General features: G+C 39.2%; 1 protein-coding gene across 1 annotated transcript; it reads left to right on the forward strand.

The window, feature by feature from the left end:
- The first annotated feature begins 673 nt into the window (after positions 1–673).
- Positions 674–15,791, forward strand: nos2b (nitric oxide synthase 2b, inducible). Its single transcript, XM_048265181.1, has 25 exons — positions 674–721; positions 807–914; positions 1,003–1,154; positions 1,378–1,540; positions 1,852–1,943; positions 2,381–2,522; positions 2,676–2,815; positions 5,389–5,563; positions 5,675–5,776; positions 5,923–6,117; positions 6,610–6,689; positions 7,233–7,377; positions 9,705–9,809; positions 9,912–9,961; positions 10,092–10,266; positions 10,701–10,821; positions 11,033–11,111; positions 11,324–11,514; positions 11,779–11,945; positions 12,127–12,337; positions 13,887–13,974; positions 14,424–14,542; positions 14,703–14,851; positions 15,152–15,346; positions 15,583–15,791. Exons 1-25 carry the CDS (start codon positions 674–676, stop codon positions 15,697–15,699), a joined length of 3,309 nt encoding a protein of 1,102 aa, XP_048121138.1. The 3' UTR covers positions 15,700–15,791.
- Positions 15,792–22,493: the final 6,702 nt, after the last annotated feature.

Genomic DNA, 22,493 nt, shown 5'->3' on the forward strand with positions numbered 1-22,493 from the left:
TTTAAAGTCAATAAATAGTTTGATGGTTCCGTTTATAAGAGATATCCAAATAGGCTAGACAAGTCACTACAGTTAACACACTTTGACCCGTTTCGGTAAAGCTCCTGTGAACAATATGGCCAACAATACAACTACAATGCGCAAAACGGATCGACATTGAAATGCCATAATATAGCCTATACAAACTTGGTATGTTTCTGCGTTAAATGAAGAAAACTAAATTCGACGAGCATAAAGCCATGCGTTATCGGCATCAGATGTGCAAGTGATATGGAGACCACTCCCCCCATGGCTTCAATGTAGTAACTAATCAGGTTATGGTTATGGTTATGGGATTTGGCAGATGCTTTTGTCCAGGTACCTTGTAACTTACCGGCACTGAAACGTAACTGTAGCCGGGGGGGGGGAAATCTGTAGTCCATCCCTGAGCCTACTACTATAAATGCCCGCCTGTCATTATCACTTTTGTGTCTCTGAGCCCGGGACGAGGTAGAGTTTCCAAGAGTAGCCTACCTTCCATTTGGATAGACAGACAGCAAAGAACACTTTCGGTAAGAAACATTTTACCTAACTGCGTTCTGAAATACATCTAGGCCTATACGATGAAATATTTTATGTTTCCCTTTCAACATCCTACTTTCTATGTCACTTTGACAACTTCTAACTAACAGGGATGGGTATGTCAAAGGACAAGAAGAACCGTCCCAATATAAAGATGAAGGTAAGACGAGCCATTTGATAACCTCTGTCTTCATGATGATTGTACATTTTGTGTCATATCTGAGTCCTTTCTTCCGTGTCTATAGTCTCTGGAGCCAAAAGTTGTCAGCAAGTGTCCATTCACCTCAGTTTGGCTGCGTAATGTAAGCGATGACCATACTTTTCAAGACACTCTGCATCATAAGGCTGTTAAGGTACATGGTGTTGCCCAACTCCTAAATTGTACAATATTCTGTCAACGTTGTTGATGCATGAATATTCAACATCTTTGCTGTGTTTCAGAATATGGCTTGCAGGACAGGAGTGTGTAATGGATCCGTCATGTTTCCAAAAGCCCTGATGTCTCCTCCTGATAGTAGGCCTACCCCAGATGCTAGTGATCGTCTGGTTCAGGCTCTTGACTTCATCAACCAGTTTTATAAACCATTTACGAGGTGCGTGTTTTATGTCAATTTTAACAAACACACACATGATAGAAACACAATAATTATGTATTTGCATGGAAAAGTAGTAGTAGTAGCAAGGCATCAATCGGTAATATGCACATCATGGATAAAAGGTGATATCTGTTTCCAGAGAGACCGCCGATTATAGTATAGCTACAGAGCAACACTAGTTAATAACATTTAACAACAAAAAATCCATTATGGTCCACAGCTCTAGAATAGAAGATTACCTGGCCCGACTTGAGCAAGTTAGTTTAGAAATCGATGCTACTGGGACTTACCAGCTGACCTCAGAAGAACTGGCTTTTGCTGCGAAACAGGCGTGGAGAAATGCACCGAGATGCATTGGCAGGATTCAATGGTCCAACTTACAGGTGGGATGTACAGTACACTTACATATGACCATCACTAAATGGACATATCCGCACAACTTTATTAATTAACTGCATTAACACATGTATTTAGTGAATAGTTTTGTGAGTTCTTTTTTTAAAAACAAATTAATTTGTGATATGAACTTGGGTGTCTTGAAAGGCGCTTTATAAATATCTATTATACAAATTGTTATTATTATTATTATTATTATTATAAGTAGTAGTAGTAGTAGTAGTAGTATTAATAATAATAATAATAATAATAATAATAATAATAATAATAATGTTATGAAATAATGGTCATTTTGTAGGTGTTTGATGCCCGAAGATGTAGCACCGCTAAGGAAATGTTTGATAACCTTTGTGAGCATCTTCACTATGCCTCAAATGGAGGCAATCTGAGGTACATCACCAGCCCTTTAATCACATCCTTAATTCCACCTGATCAAAATGCTGTTACTGCTTGTTTTTGTTTATATCAACTTTTTAGACACTAAAGCTCGTTTTGTTTCCTTTTGAGTGATTGAAGATTATCAAAGTTAAACGTGACATTTGTAAAGTGATATTGTAAAGGGGCCTGGCCATATTTTAATTGTTTTTGAACAAAGACGTGTGTTCATAAATTGCATACTGTCATGAAAAAGTAAGATGTACTAAATGAAACTATTTACAGTATGTGCACTGAAGCCATGACCTGCATTGCATTATTAGAGAAGAGTTTTAAATGTTATGTTTTGGATGTTATGTTTTTTTAGGGATTAGAGTTAGTATGGCAGGCATAACTTGTTAAGAGATTTTTGTCTTGACATGCACTCAATATGTTCCATGCTCTCATTGTAGGTCTGCAATCACAATTTTCCCGCAGAGAACTGATGGGAAGCATGACTTTCGTGTGTGGAATAGGCAGCTTATAAAATATGCTGGGTATCAAATGCCTGATGGAACTATAAGAGGAGACCCTGGCAGTCTGGACTTTACAGAGGTGAATATGTGCACAGAAATACACAATTTTAGAGACATGTGTGAATTTAGTTGTGCCAATGTCAGTGTACACACACAGAACTGACATTTGTCAGGCAAAAAATAGCTTAGTCTTGTTTTCAGTAATCAAATAATAAGTGTTTGATATTTACAGATTTGTATTCGTCTTGGGTGGACTCCAAAATATGGTCCCTTTGATGTGCTGCCACTGGTCTTGCAGGCCAATGGTGAAGACCCAGAGGTCTTTGAGATTCCTCCAGAGTTAATTTTGGAGGTTTCCATGGAGCACCCACAGTAGGTTCCACTGTGTTTATTTCCTTATGGTTATCATGTCTTTATGTTGATTTTGATGACATGGTTTAATATTGCAACATTGTATTACTAGGTTGTAGAGTTCAAACAATTATTTTTTGAGGCTACCCATTCCATTAATAAAACCTGGCAAGCTTAAGACATGGTGCTTAGTTTGGGCTCTTGCCACTCATCAGATGCTCTTGTCTGTGTATGAAATTGCTGTTTCAAAGGTGGAGAAATTTGAGAGAAATGTTAACAATGTAGGAAATGGCTTGGGGTGCCACATTGTCTAAGGCTATGTTTACACCGGCAGGCCTTGATACACAGTTCTGATTTTCTGCCTATACAGTATGTGATCCCTTACAGAAATGTCAGGTTTCTGGCAAACAGTTGCTGCAAATTTGCGGCAGGGTCATATTTTCACATGCAAATTAGGTTTCTGGCAAACAGTTGTGGTTAACTTTTAACAATGTTACAGCAAATTTGGCAGCAATGGCATATGCAAATAAGGTTTGTCACCAGAAGTTCACTGGAAGTCTGCCATTATTGGCTAAATTTGCTGGCATATCACTGGTGAACACATTTGCCACTTTATAAGTCACAAATTTGCGAGAAACAAAATTGGAAATAATTTCTGAGATTAAAGTCAGAATTTCTGAGAAGAAAAGTAAAAATTTTCAAGATAAAAGTCAAAATTTACGAGAAAAAAAGTCGGAAATAACTTCTGAGATTAAAGTCAGAATTTCTGAGAAAAAAAGCAAAATTTTCTAACTTTAATCTCAGAAATTATTTAATTGTTGCCTTCCAACTTTGCTGGAAGTTTTCCTCTAGCAGCCAACATTGGAAAACTTGTGTCAATATTTTCTAGTGAAGTCATTTAGTTTCCCACAAATCACCCACATGTTTGCTGCAAATCTGCCGCAGACATTTTATTTTTGTAAGGGATTTTTTGGACTGACTATACATCTACGTTTCAGAGTGGCCCATATCAGATATCTGTGTCTATTTACACCCCTGGTACGAATAGCCTTAACATCTCTGCATGTGTATATTTGAAATACTAAATAGTTGTAGTTACTTGTGTAGCAATGTGTGCAGCAATGGACTCACTTTCAGAAAAATACTCAACTGTCTCAACAAGACTCTTAGCTATGTTGCAAAAGATCTTCAGGGTCATTTGCATTCCACTTCATTTCTAAATTAAATTGAGCTTCTGTTGTCACCATGGCTGGCCAAATCTAGACCATTCCTCTGTCTCCACATATCTTAGAGGAGCATAAAAGAACTCTTAAAGTCAGCTGACTCTTCAGTCCACTTAAGTCAGAGTGGAAACGGTTCAATCAAGTTTTGACTGCTATTTGCATTCTTTCAAGTTAAACTATTCCCTAACCCAGTGTATACTTGAAGACAAAACAGCAGTCATCTAGCAGTTTACGTGCCCCTGTACTTTAGTTTGACATAATTTGCTAATTAGGTCCTTGAAAATAAGTGAATGAATTACTAAATGGGGTGGGGGATGGTTATATCTAGATAAAGAGAATGAGAATGAAAATGAAAGGGCAAGTCACACCACAGCTTTCCAACTTGAAATGTTTGCATCCATGAACTGATTACATCAGGCACCAAAGGTCTGATCACAGTGCTGCTAATTGCTTCTCCTGTGTGCTTTGATCATCTGGTTCAGCCCGTCACCAGGGTCATAGAGAGACTGAAGATGAGGGATATTTCAAGTTTGTGCAATTGTACTTCTGCAAGTGTATTAACATAAAACTTGTTATTTAAAATATGTTATATAAAATAATGTTTAATTGGTCCTTGTTATGTTGGCAGCAGTCTGATCATGGTTTCATTACAATCTGAAATATGTGCCGTAGTTGTATAGCCCAACTAGTCCCATGTAATATGTGCTGGGCCTTGATTATTAGGGGTATGGGGCTATCTTAGGGCCTCACAGGGATTAGCCGGTGGCAAATGCATAGGAATGGGTTATTAGGGTATAACACCAAACACCTGAGAGTGCTTGGCCTGTTGTGTTCTCTGCTCCTCTCTTCTTTCCCTACTACTGCTCTCCTGCGCGTGGGGATCCTTGAATCCCCTGCTCTTCTATTCTTCACCCTCTTTGTTTCTCTCTTTCCTTCTCCTTTCTTTCACTCATTCATCCCAGGTTTGGTTTTGTGTTTATATCTCATGCATTCAGGTTTTCCTAGTTTCTTCTGTTTACATTGTACCTAATTGATTCATTCATTTATTGGTTACAGTTACTTAAACCTGTCATCTCACATGCAGCTTACATTTGTAACATTTAAGCAACAACTGTTTATTGCAGTATTGAACAGTTCCTTGTTCTAACGTTCATATAACTCTTGGTGGGCCCTGCCATTGCATCTAACATTTGGTTTATAAACTGTTTAGTGATATTGTTGGTCATTTACTAATTTAAAGGTGCTCTAAGCGATGTTGGGTAACATCACTTCTGTTTATCTTTAAACAAAATAGACAGCTTGCTCGCTACTCCCTCCCCCTACAGAAATGATACCGTTCACACTGTCCTCACGTGGCATTGACTTCCACAGGTTTGACTGGTTCAAGGACATGCAGCTCAAGTGGTACGCCCTACCCGCAGTGTCCAACATGATGTTAGAGGTCGGAGGACTTCAGTTCACAGCTTGCCCCTTCAATGGCTGGTTTATGGGCACAGAGATCGGGGTTAGGGATTTCTGTGACCCCCAGCGGTACAATATACTAGAGGTATGCAATGGATTTACAGCAGAGATTAACAAGGAATAACTTCCATCTTTGTGAGCATTTTATTCAATTTCAAAAATATTCTTTGAATATACGTTGCATTTTGCATTGCAGCAAGTTGGTCGTAAAATGGGATTAGAGACACAGACATTGTCCTCCCTTTGGAAAGACGAGGCTCTTCTGGCTGTTAATGTAGCTGTTATTTACAGCTTCCAGGTTGGGTCAAATGATTATTACATAACACATTTCACCGCAATGTTGTGTTATTCCCTTGCATTACTCCAATGAGGTTTAAAAGTGTGCATGTAGCATGTTCTCAGGAGATCATTCATGGTTCTGTGTCTACTTCTGTGCTGTCACAGAAAAATAAAGTAACCATCACGGATCACCACTCGGCCTCAGAATCCTTCATGAAGCACATGGAGAATGAGGTTCGTCTCCGTGGAGGTTGTCCAGCAGACTGGATCTGGTTGGTTCCACCCATGTCAGGTTCTCTCACAGCTGTGTTCCACCAGGAAATGGCCAGCTACATCCTCTCCCCCTTCTACTACTACCAGGTAGGGAAACATTGTGGATCAGATTGAGTATGTTTACATGACACTGGAAAAAAAACGAATTATTGTGTTAGTCTGACCCAAACCAACATTTTTTAAATGCATGTAAACATGTTAGTCTGGCTGAAATAATTAGCATATTTAACATTTATATTTAGCATTTCATTTCATATTTTTCACTTAGTACAAAATGTTATCCTAGAAAAATATATTGTCATTTTTGCACCAATTTGTCTGCAAATGTGTGAAAAAGAAATAGTTTAAAATCATAGTGTTCTTTTTTACATGTAGTGATGCTGAATGTGTTAAACTGTGCTGGATAAAACAATATGCCCAATTTTACAAACGGCAGCCCATAGCACGGCACCCCTAACCCTGTAGCTTGGCTAAACTGTGCATGTAAACTGATGGGGCTTGATATCTTCACTGTGATGTCCTGTCTTTTAAAAGTTAGTAAAGACATTGAACTTCTGTTTTTGTTTCTGTTGTTTAAAGCCTGAGCCCTGGGAGACTCACGTATGGAAAGATAAGAAAAAACTGAAGAAAAAAGAAATCCATTTCAAGGCAGCTGCCAGGTTCTGACATTAATAGTTTGCTTGGTTTGTTTTGTCTTATATCTTGAGATACAATGTTGACTAAAAGACAGTAGCATATGACATCTTAACAGTTGAAAAGGCATTTGCATTCAGTACATTTGGTGATATTCGTTGGATGGGTCTACAGTACTTTCAGTCACAAAAAATATATTTTGTCAATTTGTCTCCAAATTTAAAAGCCAGATAAGGTAATACTTTATTCGTCAGACAAGTCTGAAATTTGTTTTGCGTCCATTTAGTTGCTCTATTGAGACTTAACACAAACATACAACATTAATTGTCCATACATCACACACCACAACCATAAAATGTGTTATACATACATACCTTGTACATATCCAGGATATCATTTGCCAAATAGTTGCCTAATCCAGGTATAATTTGGTAAATAGTTGCCTAATCCAGGTATAATTTGGTTGTTGACAATGACCATGAAACATATTTTGTAAACAGCAGTCAGTAGATATAGATCACATTGAATTATGATTGTGATTACCAATGTGGCATGACACTCTTCTGCAGGGCTGTGCTCTTCACTGTGTCTCTGATGCGTCCTGCGATGGCCTTGCGTGTGCGCTGCACTGTGCTGTACGCCACAGAAACAGGCAAATCCCTCACTCTAGCCAGAAAGCTCAACTCCATGCTCAACTGTGCATTCAACTCCAGGGTAAGAAGGAACACTACATTTCAAGACAACACATAGCACACAGTGCCCTCTATAATTATTGGCAGTCTTGGTAGATGTTACTAAAAACAGGTATAAAAAATAACCGTTGATGATTTATTGTAGTCCCACAATGAAAACAATGAGGAAAAATCCAACCTTGAAGGGAAGACAGTTTATTATTAGAAAAAGGAAAATCTCATAAAGAAATAATATTTATTAACAAAAATATGTCACCCACAATTATTGGCACCCTTAGAAAATCTTATATATAAAAAAACAGAAGCATTTTCCTATTTACAGTATATACAACTTCTTTAAGTTAATCAAAGTGTCTGTGAACTTTCAGAAGTAGTTAATGACTTTCTTTTTCACTAAGGTATGAAAATGACACATGATAAGGTATGACACAGAGGCGAAATCCCCTAGTCATTTTCCAGCATGGGAAAGATAAGAGAATACACTAAATTTAAATAAAAGAAAAGTGTGTTCACATTTGTAAGTCAAGGAATGGCTTTAAAAACTACTTTGTTGAAAATGGCCATATTTACGAACAAGAATTAAAAGGTTCTTATCAACTGAAAATGTGACATATGCTTGGATAACGACCCATGGTTATCTTGCCTCCACACAAAGTATGGAAGATCGTAAGAGAGGCAAACATTCCATAAGAACCACTGTTGGAAAGTTACAGACAAAGCTATCATCTTGGGGTCACCAAGTCCCCCCAAAAATCTTCAAAAGTGACCTCACTGCTAATAGATTATTTATAGGACATGCCAGATAAAAGCCTTTTCTGTCATTTAATTACAAATGTAAATGGCAGGAGTTAGGTTAGGTCAGGTTTTAGTAAAGCATGGTTTAGTGGAATAGATATGGTCTCGCGTGCAAGCAGATTCCTTCAAATGCGCCGCTGACTATCAAAATACCGATGCGCTGTTTGAAGTTGCACTGCTTGCTGTTAAAGGGAATGACAGATGTAATTTCATTGGTTTAAAAGATGTTACTCCCAAAACACACCCATGACTGATTAAGAAACATAAGAGCCGCCCTGTTGCACAAAGCGTCTGACGTTTGATAACAGTTGATAACAAAAACCACCCCCAATGTGGACTGCACAAACCCCTAGCTATTCGCGAGTGACCATGTGTTTTAGATCACCGAGATAGATTAGATTAGATTAGATTAGATTAGATTAGATTAGATTCTACTTTATTGTCATTGTGCAGAGTACAAGTACAGAGACAAAAAATGCAGTTTGTGTCTAACCAGAAGTGCAAAAAAGCAGAAAAGTGCAATGTGATATACAAAGAAGGTGCATAGATAGATAGATAGATACTAGACAGGACAAAAGATATAGTGCCGTGTCAGAACGTGGTTTAGAGTAGTATAAATTAAATATGTATGTGCACTTGTGCAGTGTATTAGCAGTAACCTTATAAGAGCAGAATAAATATGGCAATGTAATATTAACAATGTATGAACAACATACAGATATGTGCAATGTAGTGGCAGTACCATTATAGTAGTAGTAAGAACAATATAGATATATGCAGTGTATTAACAGAATATATTACAGAAAAACTGAATAAATATGTATATTTAGTATGAACCATATAAACAGATATGTACAGCTAGTGCAACAGTGGTTGTAACAGTATCATTGTAGTGCAGAAACAGTAACGTTATAATAGTACTAAGAATAAGTGTATGTGCAGGATGAAGAGCAGTAGAATATGGCTATGTATTAGTGTAATTACAGTATGTACATTTGTAAATAAATAGACACTATGGATGAGATGGCACAAAATCAAGCTTCGGTCATTACCATCTCAGTCCCCTGATCTAAACTCCATAGAAAAACAGTGGGGTGAGTCAAAGAGGAGAATGCACAAGTGTGGACCTAGGAATCTGGACCATCTGGGGAGATTTTGTAAAGATGAATGGTCTTAAATCCTTTGCTTTGTATTCTCCAACTATATGGGGTGTCATTGGAGAATATTCTAAGCTATTTTATTGGCAAAGGGAGGCTTAAGAAGGTATTACAAGCAGGGGTGCCAGTAAGTGTGGGTGGCCTGTTTTTGTTAAAACATTATGTATTTCTTTATGAGATTTTCCTTTTTCTCAGAATACATGTCCTTCCCTTCAAGGTTCGATTTTTTCCCTCATTGTTTTCATTGTGAGATTACATTAAATCACCGACAGATTATTTTTTTATACCTGTTTTTAGTCAACTTTACCAGAGGTGCCAATAATTATGGAGGTACTGTAAATCATACAAGGCTCCTCCATTGAAATCCATTTTAAACTGCCTTTATGATTCTTTCCAGTTCCTTTGCATGGAAGATTATGTCCTCAGTGACCTTGAAACTGAGTGTCTGCTTATTGTGGTGACCAGCACCTTTGGGAACGGAGACCCCCCAGGGAATGGAGAGGTATAGAGAGACCCTCTGGTTGCTTTGGAGATACTCAAGATATTACCTTGCATTAATCACTCTGAATATAATCTAATGACTGCATGGTATATGATTCCACAGAGTTTCAAAAAGGGGCTCCTCAATTTAGAATCCATCAAAAACAAATTCAGGTATTCTTTTGACAGTATTTAATAGAATGTTAAATTAAATATAGTCAATCTAAACAGTTTAATAACAACTAAACATCACTTCTCCCTCTCTCTCTCTCTCTCTCTCACACACACACACACACACACACAGGTACTGTGTGTTTGGCCTGGGCTCCCGTATGTACCCACAGTTCTGTGCCTTTGCCCACACCCTGGACACCAGACTGGCACAGCTGGGGGCCAGGAGTTTGCTTCCAGTTGGGGAGGGAGACGAGCTGAATGCCCAAGAAGAATCGTTCACTGCTTGGGCACAGGCTGCTTTTCAGGTTAGTTGAACAAAGCAGAAATGAATCTTCATTATGTATGTGTATGTGCACAATGACCTTTGGGTGTGTATGTAGGTATGTTGGACACACAGAAAGAGTAAGAAAGAAAGAGATCAAGTAAAGAAAGAACTAATGAACTCTGCCTTCCTAGTTCTTTGATAGTATTCACTAGACATAGAAATACATCAATGCATCCAGAGCTGTTGGTCAATTTCAAAAAGTGCCCCCCGCTTTAACTGTTCTAAAGCCCTGATGGATCAAGAGACAAGCAAGAACAGACTTCCCTCGCTCAGCAAGTCAGCTCATGAGTTAATTTATAATCCATGTGATTTTGTCAACACTAAAGATCAACAGTATTGAAGAGAGAGAGAGAGAGAGAGAGAAGCTTAAATTTACATTATGGCTATTAATGATCCGTGTACTAATGGTTTAAGGAAGCCTGCAAGGAGTTCAAAATCCATGGACAGCTCTCTGTCCTCAAGCCACCATCTGACATCTGGGAACATCACAGATACAGAGTGCAGAATGAGAACTGCCCACTAGACCGCATGAGAGGTACAGTACAGACAGCATCACCCAGACACACAAAGTGCCATTTACATTCATATTTTGTCATGGAGTTCTCTAAATGTGTCCACGCTTGCGCAGCATGTAGTCACTGCAGTGCAGTGGTAACAGTCTTTCTCTTTCTCTTTTCAGTCATGAGCAATCTGTATAGTGAAGTATGTGCCATTCACTGAACTTCTTTTTTTTCTTTCTACCACAGCATTGTCAGAGACTCACTCTAAAGCCCTAATCTCCATGAAACTGAAGAGGAAGGTACACTTACAAAGCACTCGGTCCAGGTGGGCACATTTTAATATATTAATTAATTTAATATATACTCATGAAGCCTACAACTGTCATCATTCTTTAATTCTCTTAAGGATCAAATAGCATTATTTCATATTAAAGTCTGTTGAGTCACACCCATTCATTGTACATAGCTTTTGAAGGTGGCTATCATACCAAATGTCCTGACAAGGCTGTTTTTTTTATCTCTGCATTTGCTTTTCAGTCGCTCTACAATCTTGGTGGAACTTGAGAAAGACAGTGGAGCAGAGCCCTTGCGATATGCCCCAGGTGATCATGTGGGAGTTTTCCCAGGGAACCCAGCAGAACTTGTGGCTGGTGTTCTAAAGCACCTCTCTGATGCCACCCCTATCAACCAAAGCGTGCGTCTCGAGTCTCTCTACACCTCTGGCTCAGGTGGGTTCCGTCTCTATTGAATTCATGCCTCAGACATGTGATACATGGGTTTCCATCTGACTCATTCATTTTCAATGGTCAAAATCTGCATTTAAAAGTTGAAAGGAAACCCAGCTATTGATATTCTTTAGTGCTGAAACTGTGACAGCTTACGATTCTGTTGTCTTGGGAATTGAACAACCTCAGAGTTTCCCTCCAATATTTTTTGTGCAAAGGCAAATGGATAATAACTTGTGAACAACTGTATCACTGTATCTCCTGAAGGGATCACGTGCTGGGAGACAGACGGGCGCATCCCAGCATGCCCTCTGCCACAGGCCCTCACCTACCTGCTGGACATCTCTAGTCCTCCCTCCCAGAACCTCCTCCATAAACTCTCACAGATTGCCACACAAGAGGATCAAAAGCGGCACCTGCTAATGCTAGCTACGGTAATGTGTAATGCTGCATCTAATTCAAGGCCTGGCTAATAGAATGATGTTTTCTGTAATATAATTGTAGTAGAATAATCATAAATTAAATTGAATGTCAGTGCCTAACAAATGTTACACAGCACAGTATACTCTCAAGTTGTTGTGAACTGTACATCTCAAACCATGCTACGCTTCACAGGACTACCAGGAGTATATGAAGTGGACGAACTCCTTCAGGCCTACTTTCCTAGAGGTTTTGCAACAATTCCCATCTGTGGAGCTCACAGCGACCTTCCTCCTTAGTCAGCTACCTCTGCTAAAGCCACGCCTCTACTCTGTTAGCTCCTCCCCAGAGCTCTGCCCTAATGAGCTGCACCTTACAGTGACAGTGTTGAACTACCACACCCAAGGTAACAGCAACATTTTTTTTATAAAGTTCTTTCACAATAGCTGAAAAAGGTGCTGCAGTTTATCTTTTAAAATACACTAACCCATAGCACCCTGTCATACGGGCATATTTAAGTCTGGAATTACCTGTTTTTAAGGTTTTTGAAAATACATTTTTTGACGGCCATTTTTAACTACTGTAGAACTAACCCCCAATATTCAATGAACAGGCTAAATTGCAAGTGTAAGAACTTGCTATACTGCAGTTGTTTTCACTCCTGGAATTACACGCTTGTTTCCAATGCATAAAGCGTCACTGAAATTCTCTTTTAGTCTAGGAAGACGTAATCCATAGGGAAACCGAAAGTTATTTCGGTCAAAGGCACAAAGCCATTCCTGGCAAGTCAGCAAAAATGCAATCAGTACAATTTCATGTTTTCATCTAAATTAAATGCTAGTGTAGTAGTACAATGTAGTCACAGGACTTCAGAAGTGGAGACACACAGGTCTAAGTGACCGTGAGCCCACTGGACATCCAGTCCATCAAAAGAGACATGCTAGAAGCCAGTGTGCAGGGGTCTAAAGCTGCTTTTCATACTCAAAGTCACTCATATTGAAAAGTAAAATAGATCCACTTTTAAAAATAGATCCACAGTTGGGCTGCACCTCACAGTTTGCTTCTAATTAGTATTCAGATGAATTGTGATTATAATGGTTTAGTGTGATTTAACACCACTTTCCAGAGAGGTGTTAACCACTTGCCTACATGTTCTTTAGACATCATGGCTCTAGAACTGGTGAAAATCCACTGGTGGACTGTTGGAGAAGGTGTCTTGTGTATGAATATGCAAATCACAGTCCAACGTGCAAGTGCAATGTGCTGATCACTGTGACTACTGAGACCTGCTTAGTGAATCATTAGATTATGTCCTCCAAAGCATGTCTTCTCATTCTCTCTGAGCCAGAAATTTCAACACACCCTTACAAATTTGTTGGAGAAGGTGTCTTGTGTATGAATATGCAAATCACAGTCCAACGTGCAAGTGCAATGTGCTGATCACTGTGACTACTGAGACCTGCTTAGTGAATCATTAGATTATGTCCTCCAAAGCATGTCTTCTCATTCTCTCTGAGCCAGAAATTTCAACACACCCTTACAAATTCTTTTTGAAACATTGGTCATTTTTTATACCTTCTTACATATTGGAAATGCTCCATTGATACACTTGCCACAGTATAATTTCTTTATTTGATAATGAAATGATACTAAGGCAAAAGGCACTACTCTAGGCACAGACACTACTCAAAAAGTTAGGGAAATCTGGCTTTCGGGTAAAATTTAATTTACAGAAAGTACTGAAACATTGAGCTGTTGGACATGCGCATTCAAAACATTACAGAAGTTCACATTAAGTTCACCTGTAAAGGTTATAGTGGATTTTAGGTTCATCCTGAAATTTCACCTGAAAGTCGAATATCCCATTTTTAACTTTTTGTGAGTAGTGTATTTAATTGAATCACAGGACATGGCTTAATCTAAAGCAATTACACCATATTTGTTGTTCTTCAAAGATGGACACGGCCCACTCCATCATGGTGTGTGTAGCACTTGGCTGAACACAATCAAAGAGGGAGACTTGGTGCCTTGCTTCCTTCACAGGTATGTAATAAAGCATGCAAGGCCATTTTCTGTTTGTGACAGACCAGCACATCTCAGAGTAGAGGAGGTTACATGACTCAATTAGTCAACAAGTGGGACACACATGTAATTAGGGAAATTAGCTTGTTGCTTGGCAAGCTTACTCTAATTTAGTCTGTATGTAGTGTTACAACTGGATGCTAATGATGAAATTAATTATAAATGTGGACATACAGTAGCTGTCTCTGTCAGCATTTTCTCTGTTTTTATTATTATTAAAAGAAATCAGATCTGTAGCCTATGTGCTTAATAATGAATTGGTGTGATTCTTGTAATTCCTGTCATTTTTGCTTGCCAACTGATATGCATAAGTTTGTAATAAAAGACTGCAGAACTTGTAATTTAATGTTAATGTAATTTAATGTCTTCATATTCTTGCACTGTGATATCTCACCTTCTGTTGTTTGTAGTTCCGAAGGCTTTCACCTGACAGACCCCAGCATACCGGTCATCTTAGTTGGTGTAGGGAGTGGCATTGCCCCATTCCGAAGCTTCTGGCAACAGCGGATATACGATCAAGAACAGAAAGGTACTCAGAGCACATTGTCAAGAAAAAATCAAAGCCAACGATCAGATTGAAATACTTAGTGGAAAGTCCTCATTAGATGGTGGAGACTGATAGGCTGTGGTGGAATTCTGAGGTGGAATTCTCAGATTGGACACTTGTAAGCGACCTGTGTTCTGCCCAGGCTTGGCAAGTGTGCCCATGACGTTGGTGTTTGGCTGTCGGAGTGCAGACACAGACCACCTGTACAGAGAGGAAGTGCAGGAGATGAAACGCAAGGGAGTTTTCAGAACTGTCATGACGGCATACTCACGTGAGCCTAGTCAGGACAAGGTGAGCTCTCCCTGGACTATTGTTGGCTTACTCCTGTTGAATATTTAATGTATGATATCCTGGACTATTGTTTTAACTGAATTTGTTTTAGCCTCGTTGAGTTAGTCTTGGAAGTATATTGGTGGAATCCATTTGGTATTCCTTTCATCTGCATTAAAAGCATGCATGCATACAATATGTTTTATTTGTAAATATGAACGAGGGTAGCAAACCCAACACCTTGTTCTGCCAGTCAAAGTGAGGACCTTCAGCCACCATAGAGGATGCATTATGTTTAAAACTATGGCCTGCTCCATCTAGACGTATGTACAGGACATCCTGAGGGACTCTTTGGCTGAGGAGGTGGCACAGGTGCTTCACCAGCAGGCTGGACACATTTATGTCTGTGGAAGCATAAGCATGTCGAGGGATGTGGCTCACACCATAGAAGGCATCCTAGCACACAGGCTTGGCATTAGTGCTCTTCAGGCTTCCCAACAGCTGGCCCAAATCAAGGTGAACAGCTTTCCTCACATTCAGATTTGATGAGGAATGGTCAATAGATCACATAGAGTTATATTCTTAATACTAATGATTTAACTTGTATAAAATATATTGGAATATGTAATGAATGAAAGTACTGTAATGTTTAGGATATTTAGGGGAGGTACAAGGTACCTAGATGTTTCAAGACAACTTAAAGTTGATCAAAGACAAGGCTACTTACAGTGTTCTCTTGTGTCTATCTGCAGAGTGAGAAGCGATACCATGAAGACATCTTTGGGGACAAAACCACAGGGGTTACCAGGATGTCATCTTTAGGGGGGCAACAAAAAATGGGCGCAAAAAGTATCACCACAAGCTTTTAGTGCAGGCCCCTTGGCAGACACACGGGGCCCATAGCCTAGGCCGTAGACTACATAGGCTATATAAACATGTGGTAGTTATTAAACCAGGTGAATAATGCATTTTGCATTTTTCGCCCGTCACAGATAATGTGCAGAATGTAAATATGATGACATTTCATGTACATTCATGTTGATTTTCTCGTGAATCGTTTATCACAGCAACTAGTATCTCATACCATCTGCAAGCTCAGATCTTGCTCTGTCAGGTGATATGCATGTGATATCAGTGTGATTAGAACTTCGTGAGCAATCCAACAGAGAATAATGGGTGTGCATTTTGCATTTTTCACCCGTTGCAGATCATTTCTCAGGGGGGGCAGAGTTTATCTCTGGGGCTCCCCCAGCCTCCCCCTAGACACACACCTGGACAAAACATGAAAATTACATACAGTAAACCTGCGCTTCATCTTGATCCAAGCAGAAATATCAGCCAACTTGATAATGCTCAGTGATTATTCCCTGACCTATTCCTGTGCCTAGACTTTAAAAACACTAATGGGACTTAGTCACATGCATAGCATTTTCCACCTCTCATAAGCACTACTTTCCTACACTTTGTGCACACCTACACATCACTACTGTTATAAATATCATAAAATTAATTTATCCCTATACCAACTCCATGCTCACTATGCTGTTGCCACCACCCCATATGTCTCACATGATACTTTTCTTTTTCATATGAAAATCTATATGCAACCTATGTGATATCAATGTATTTTCATACTTTAAATACTACATTTTAGTAATGTTATGGTAAATGTTTGTTTTTGAATATCTTATTTGTCTATTGGAGAGAAGAGAAGTAAATGAAGAGAAGTAAAAGTAGGCCTAAACTGACGCTAGTTATTCCCAAAATAGTCAAATACAATCTTCTAGAAGCGTGAATGCTCTCAAAGCAAGACATATCAGTTTCTTATGTACAGCCTGTTTCAGCCTAAAGTCATAGACTTACTGTAGTCAATGTAATCCTAGGATGCCCTCATGCTTTTCTGAATGCTTGGTTGACTGCAGTGTGGAACATGCTTCTCACAGTGCAGGCAGGCACACGGAATACTTGATAATGTGAAACTGTTTATTGAATGAATCTCTCCATGTTCCTCAACCCTCACTAGACCTATTTTAAAGGAACACAAAACATTTTAAGCTGTGCCAAAATACATTTTTCTTGAATCTGTGCATTGCTCCATTTGACAAAGTGCTGTATAATTTTCAAATATCAAAACAGAGTTTTTATTAAAAATATATTATGCTCCTATTCCCAATTGACTAAATTATTTATGTATTAACTCATTATTTATTTAACATTTGTGACATAGGCCTACTGACATTGACATTGTGACATTTTAAATATTGTTCAGAAAGTCTTCACATGCTTTAGCCTAACTGAAATAGAGACTATGGCCTACATTTTGCAGTCTAAAACGCATGATCTCTGGCGAATAGTTTAAACAAATTTCGGGGTTTGTCCAGTCCACATTGAGTGTGTTTTAGTTATGAAATGTTATCAAACGTCCGGTGCTTGGCGCAAGAAGGTGGGCCTTATGTTTCTTAATCAGTCATGGGTGTGTTTCGGGCGTAACATTCTTTAATCTAATGAGAGTGACAACTGTCATTCCCTTTAACAGCAAGCAGTCGGACTTCAAACAGTGCATCGGTATTTTGATGATGGTGAAGGAATCTGCTTGCACGTGAGACCTTATGGAACAGGTATTCCACTAAACCATACTTTACTTAAAACCTAGCAGAGTAGGCCTATATAGCTGCATCTGCACTCGTCTATTATTTGAACTCATTGGCAAAGTGAAACTAACTTCACCATGGTGTCATAGTCAACGACAAAACAGTTATACACAGTTATATTGACTGACTGATAGGTTACCATCGAAAACATGAAAAAATGCAACATTAACATTTACCCCAATAATGTTCGAATGACTGAATAAAAAACCTAAGGACATTTATCCTGCAGAGGAGTTGCATGCTTAGGCTACATCAGTGCATCTTCAGCTGTGCTTCATGCTCTCACCTAAGGGACCGTTAGTTATTTATAAACGGGGTCACCGGAGGGATTTTGAGTGCTTCAATCAAAAGTTGCATAACCCTCCGCTGTCTGCAAGAAAACTAGATGTACCGCATAGCGGTACAAAATATGACCGCCGCTCAGTCCTGTACATCCGTTCCGCGAAAATAAATCACACTTCAATTTGTCTCCATATTTTACTCCATCCCCCACTCTTGAAACTTTTGTGTATGCTTGTTTGGCATGCCTGAGTGTGTGTCTTGGCTGCACAGAAAAGTACCCTACTGGTGCTGAAAAGGTGAATAGATTGTAGAATAGCCAAAGAAGATGTAGAATTGTTATAAAACCTTTAAAATCTCTAAACAATCACAAGTAGGGCAGTTCATCACAGTTCATCCATTGCAACTGGATTGATGAAAGGTCACTTACACCTGTAGGCTACATTGTATTTGGGAAAAGCAAAAGGTATCAGCATAATGTTATTTATTTATTTATTTTTATGTATTTATAAACAAAAACATCTCTGTCAGTTCCATGCCGCTTTTCAACAGCTATCAAAACAAAGGTCATTTTTGGATGGATGGATTTTTTGTGAATGTTTCTTCTTCTACATAAGATTTTAGTCATCTTTAGTTCATGTAATACTTTATTGTCAATGCACAAATTAAGTAACAGTAGTCTGAAACGTTATTGTTAATGCACAAATTAAGTAACAGTAGCCTAGTCTGAAACGAAATGCTGTTTTACATCTAACCAGTGGTGCAAATAACTGACATGTCCAAATGGGCCTTGATGAAATGCGTCGCTAGACTGTTCATACACATTTTAACGGGCCAAAGTTGAAGAGCTTTTGTCCGTTATTGTTAGTGCAAATATAGGCTGATTCATGTTCCCTTGCATTGTTTAACTGAGGTCCATGGCTAGTCTGGCTTTCATCAGACCAAGCTCAATCTTTTAAGAAATCAAAAATAAATAGCGGGCAGATCAGGCTGGGTTCACCCAGCCTAGTCCATAGGCACCCGATATTGTTTAATTTTCCGATTGAGATATACACGCTCTGGCTATTCTAAATGCAAAAATGCATCAGGGAGTTATGACAAAACGGTAACTAACAAACTAGATCCTAATAGAAAGTTGTTAGCTTCCCTAAGCTACAGGTAGGATTATAAGGTAGGCCTATTGACAACATAAATTGTCAATAGGCTATGCTGGCGACACAAATAAAATCTCCTTTGGAAACCAATGGCTTCGCCTTACAGTATCAAAGCGGACTTAAACTGTCATATCGTGGCGAAAAGTTGTAATAACATTCACGCAGCTCCATGAGTCAAGGAAAGCCTTGAATGAAGTAGCCACTTCTAAATGGGACCCACTACACAGTAGCTTAAGGTGTTTTGCTAAAGCAGCCATAATGAAATGAAGGTGTCATTGTTTGGATACTTCACACACTAATTTCACAGACTACAACTACCAAGCTGTAATCAAAGCACATCGATTCCCCTCTCACACCCTGCACGCACTTAAAACAAAATAAACAGGCGTCTCAGTCTCGCATGTATAGGCAAAACTGTATCAGACCAGTGTAACGTTGGTAAATCTTCCATTGCACAGAATGATTTTGTAGCACGTGCAATAAATGACAGTCGAAAGATACAAACAGTGCTGCTATACATTTGCTTGGTATAACCGCATTTATAGTTTTCTACAAATGCAATAAATCAAATGCCTCCATCACTCAACCAACGCTTAACGGTAACATTACCTAGGTCCTTATTGATATTACAAGATTAACGTACCTGCAGTAAAACCAAGCATGTCCGATAAACATCCTCAGATTTATTTCGCTTCAAGAAGAAATGGGAATTACACTTCATGTGAACATCGTCCTATCCTTATTAGATGTTAAAGCTGCGGTAAATTACAGTCCTTGTATGAAGCGCCCATTGTTTTTTTCCAACCCCATTTTAACTTCCAACAAAATTACGTCTCACTGCAACGATCGCCATCTAGTGGACAAACGACTACTTCACGCCAATACTGAAAATGCAGCCATGATGATGATGATGAATATTTATTTTGGCTTTCTTTTAATCCTACTGATTTTCCTTTTTACCGGGGCAAATCACAATTGAGTGATTATGAGCCAGGTTGATGTGGGCCCTTGAGACCAACATACCATAAAAGATTCACAGAGAACTGTGTCTGCCCTACCCTCCTTTCGGGGGGTCCAGTCCAGCGGGGGCTGCAGATGAAAACGAAAAATGACGGTTCCATGCTATCCATGTGGGGGGTACATGCTCACCAAGTTTTGTGTACCCCGGTCTTTCAGTGTCCCGGAATCCTTGTTGGTGTATCGTCACTAAATGTACACATAAATTATTTTATTGTAAGGCCCCCATGAACGAAAAGTACACAAAACTTGGCATGCATTCAGAGGGTGTCATAATGATCCTACACTTTTAATTTCGTGCAGTTTTGACCTTGTCAGCCAGAGATATTGAGATGAAAACACCTAATTTTTTTGCTTTTTAATTTTTAACTAGGTGGCGCTATACATGAAATAAGTGGTAATGGGATGGGTTGACATGCCCCTTAAGACCAACATACAAAAAAAAGTGGACCTCCTAGGCCCTACGGTTCTCGAGATATTCACAGAAAACTGTCTCCGGCCACCTACAGGCCAGTTGGTGTATAGTAACATAAATTAATTTATTGTGTGGCCCCCCATGAACGGAATTCCACAAAACTTGGCGTGCATACAGAGGGTGTCATAATGATCCTACACTTCCAATTTCGTGCAGTTTTGACTATGTTAGGTCACAGATACCTTCAATTACACCACCTCATTTTTACTTTTTTGTGTTTAACTAGGTGGCGCTATACATGAAATGAGTGGTTATGGAATGGGTTGACATGGCCCCTTGAGATCAACATACAAAAAAAATGGTCCTCCTAAACCCTACGGTTTTCGAGATATTCACAGAAAACTGTGTCTGCCCTACCCTCCTTTCGGGGTCCAATTCAGCAGGGGGCTACAGATCAAAACGAAAAACGATGGTTCCATGCTATCCATGTGGGGTTACATGTCCACCAAGTTTCGTGTACCCCGGTCTTTCAGTGTCCCGGGAATCATTGACGGAAATTTGGGCATGCGAAAAAGAAAAAAAAAAAAAAAAAAATCTGACTAAACCTATATGACCGCCGCTTCGCTGCGCGGCGGTCATAATTATCAACGACCCTCCAGCAGCCTTTTCAAAAAAGACATGACCCTCCCCGGCCAATTGTCGATACCTTCCACCCACGCTATAAAGCGCTAAATATCGACTTAAACTGTCGTTCTAAACTCACCCTCTGCTTTCTGATCTTACACATCACACTTCACCAAGATGGTGGCCATTTCAGCAGATTTACTCACTAACATTGTTGTGGAAAGCATGGAAACTAAATGCACACTTCCTGCAACTGCATTAGCCTACTTGAAATAAGTTACTCCTCTAGTAGCCTAAGTATTCACATGAAATAAAACAATAAAACATTGTTGCTATGGACTCATCTCTAGTTTTCCTCAGTCATTGTAAAGTTGCCGAAGCTGAATATTATCCAAAACTCAATTTATCAGACGAGCCTCAATTTGGGAGCTTGCTACACTCCTTCCTTCTCAAATGACTTGAAAAGTCCGTTTACACAATTTCACAAATAATCACAGGGACCGAAAAATACCTAACATGCCAACTTTTTCCAGGTTTAGGCCTATCATTTTAACTTTTCCCCGCTGTCTTGCCGTTTTAATATTTTCCCGTAGAATATCCCATATTACTGTAATACTCTCATAACATTAGTCCTGCATTCTGGCCTGTCTCTGTGTTGTCCTGTTGTTACCCCTTGCCCTTCCAGAGAAACAGATGTAGGCTATTCAAATCATCGTTTTGCTTGCTTGAATGCGAACTCAGAGTGATGTTAACCTACAGGCCTATTTAAGTTAACGACGTGGTTGTCGTGGAGAGCACGCGATTCATTGGCTTGCAGTGTTCGCCAGTAGGCTATGTCTCCGCGTCGCACCTGCCAGGCTAAGAGCCAAAGAAATCCCCCTGTATATTCACTCCAAGTTGGTCTACCATAACTTACCAACTCTACACTGTGTAGACCATAAACTGGCTATTTATATGACCAATGTATTTGTTCAACTTTATGAAGCAGAATTACGCACTTCTACTTGGAACGTAACACATTTTTGTTGGCAGGAGAGAGAATGACAGCGATTAACAAATTGCACTTGTTGCTTGTTACCAATAAATTGGGCCTACTATATATTTTTTTGCAAACAACAAAAACAGAAAGGATGGAGACAGCAAAGCTAGAGATGGGCAGGAACAAGGTCAATTGGTAGAAATGCTTGTCAAAACGTTAGGAGCTGGATGTGTGGATGAATGAAGCACAAGTATGCTTCATAAGCATGCACATTGTTTAAAGTTAGGCTAGGCTACACGGTAAACTACAAGTAAACCAAAGTTAAATTTAGCTTTTTTAGGGCTGGATAAAGTTGACCAAATGGATATAGGCTGTTAGGCGTGAATAAAGTAGGCTACTTTGTTGCTCCAACCCTTCCAACGTTAATGGGGGCGGATGTTGACATTTTCCATTATTTTATGGAGAAAACCGGAAATCCCTTATTTTCATTGCTCAATGTTGACAGAGCTATGGAACGAAAGAGAACGTTATATGGCGACAGAAA

Source organism: Alosa alosa, chromosome 15 (genome assembly GCF_017589495.1).
Source record: "Alosa alosa isolate M-15738 ecotype Scorff River chromosome 15, AALO_Geno_1.1, whole genome shotgun sequence".
Lineage (NCBI taxonomy): Eukaryota > Metazoa > Chordata > Actinopteri > Clupeiformes > Clupeidae > Alosa > Alosa alosa.

Bases quoted from the DNA above. Each gene is read 5' to 3' on its own strand.
- nos2b (XM_048265181.1), top strand. From the start codon at position 674: ATGGGTATGTCAAAGGACAAGAAGAACCGTCCCAATATAAAGATGAAG. The intron at 7,378-9,704 runs GTAAGAAGGAAC...GATTCTTTCCAG, and splicing joins ACTGTGCATTCAACTCCAGG to TTCCTTTGCATGGAAGATTA. The intron at 13,975-14,423 runs GTATGTAATAAA...TGTTGTTTGTAG, and splicing joins GTGCCTTGCTTCCTTCACAG to TTCCGAAGGCTTTCACCTGA.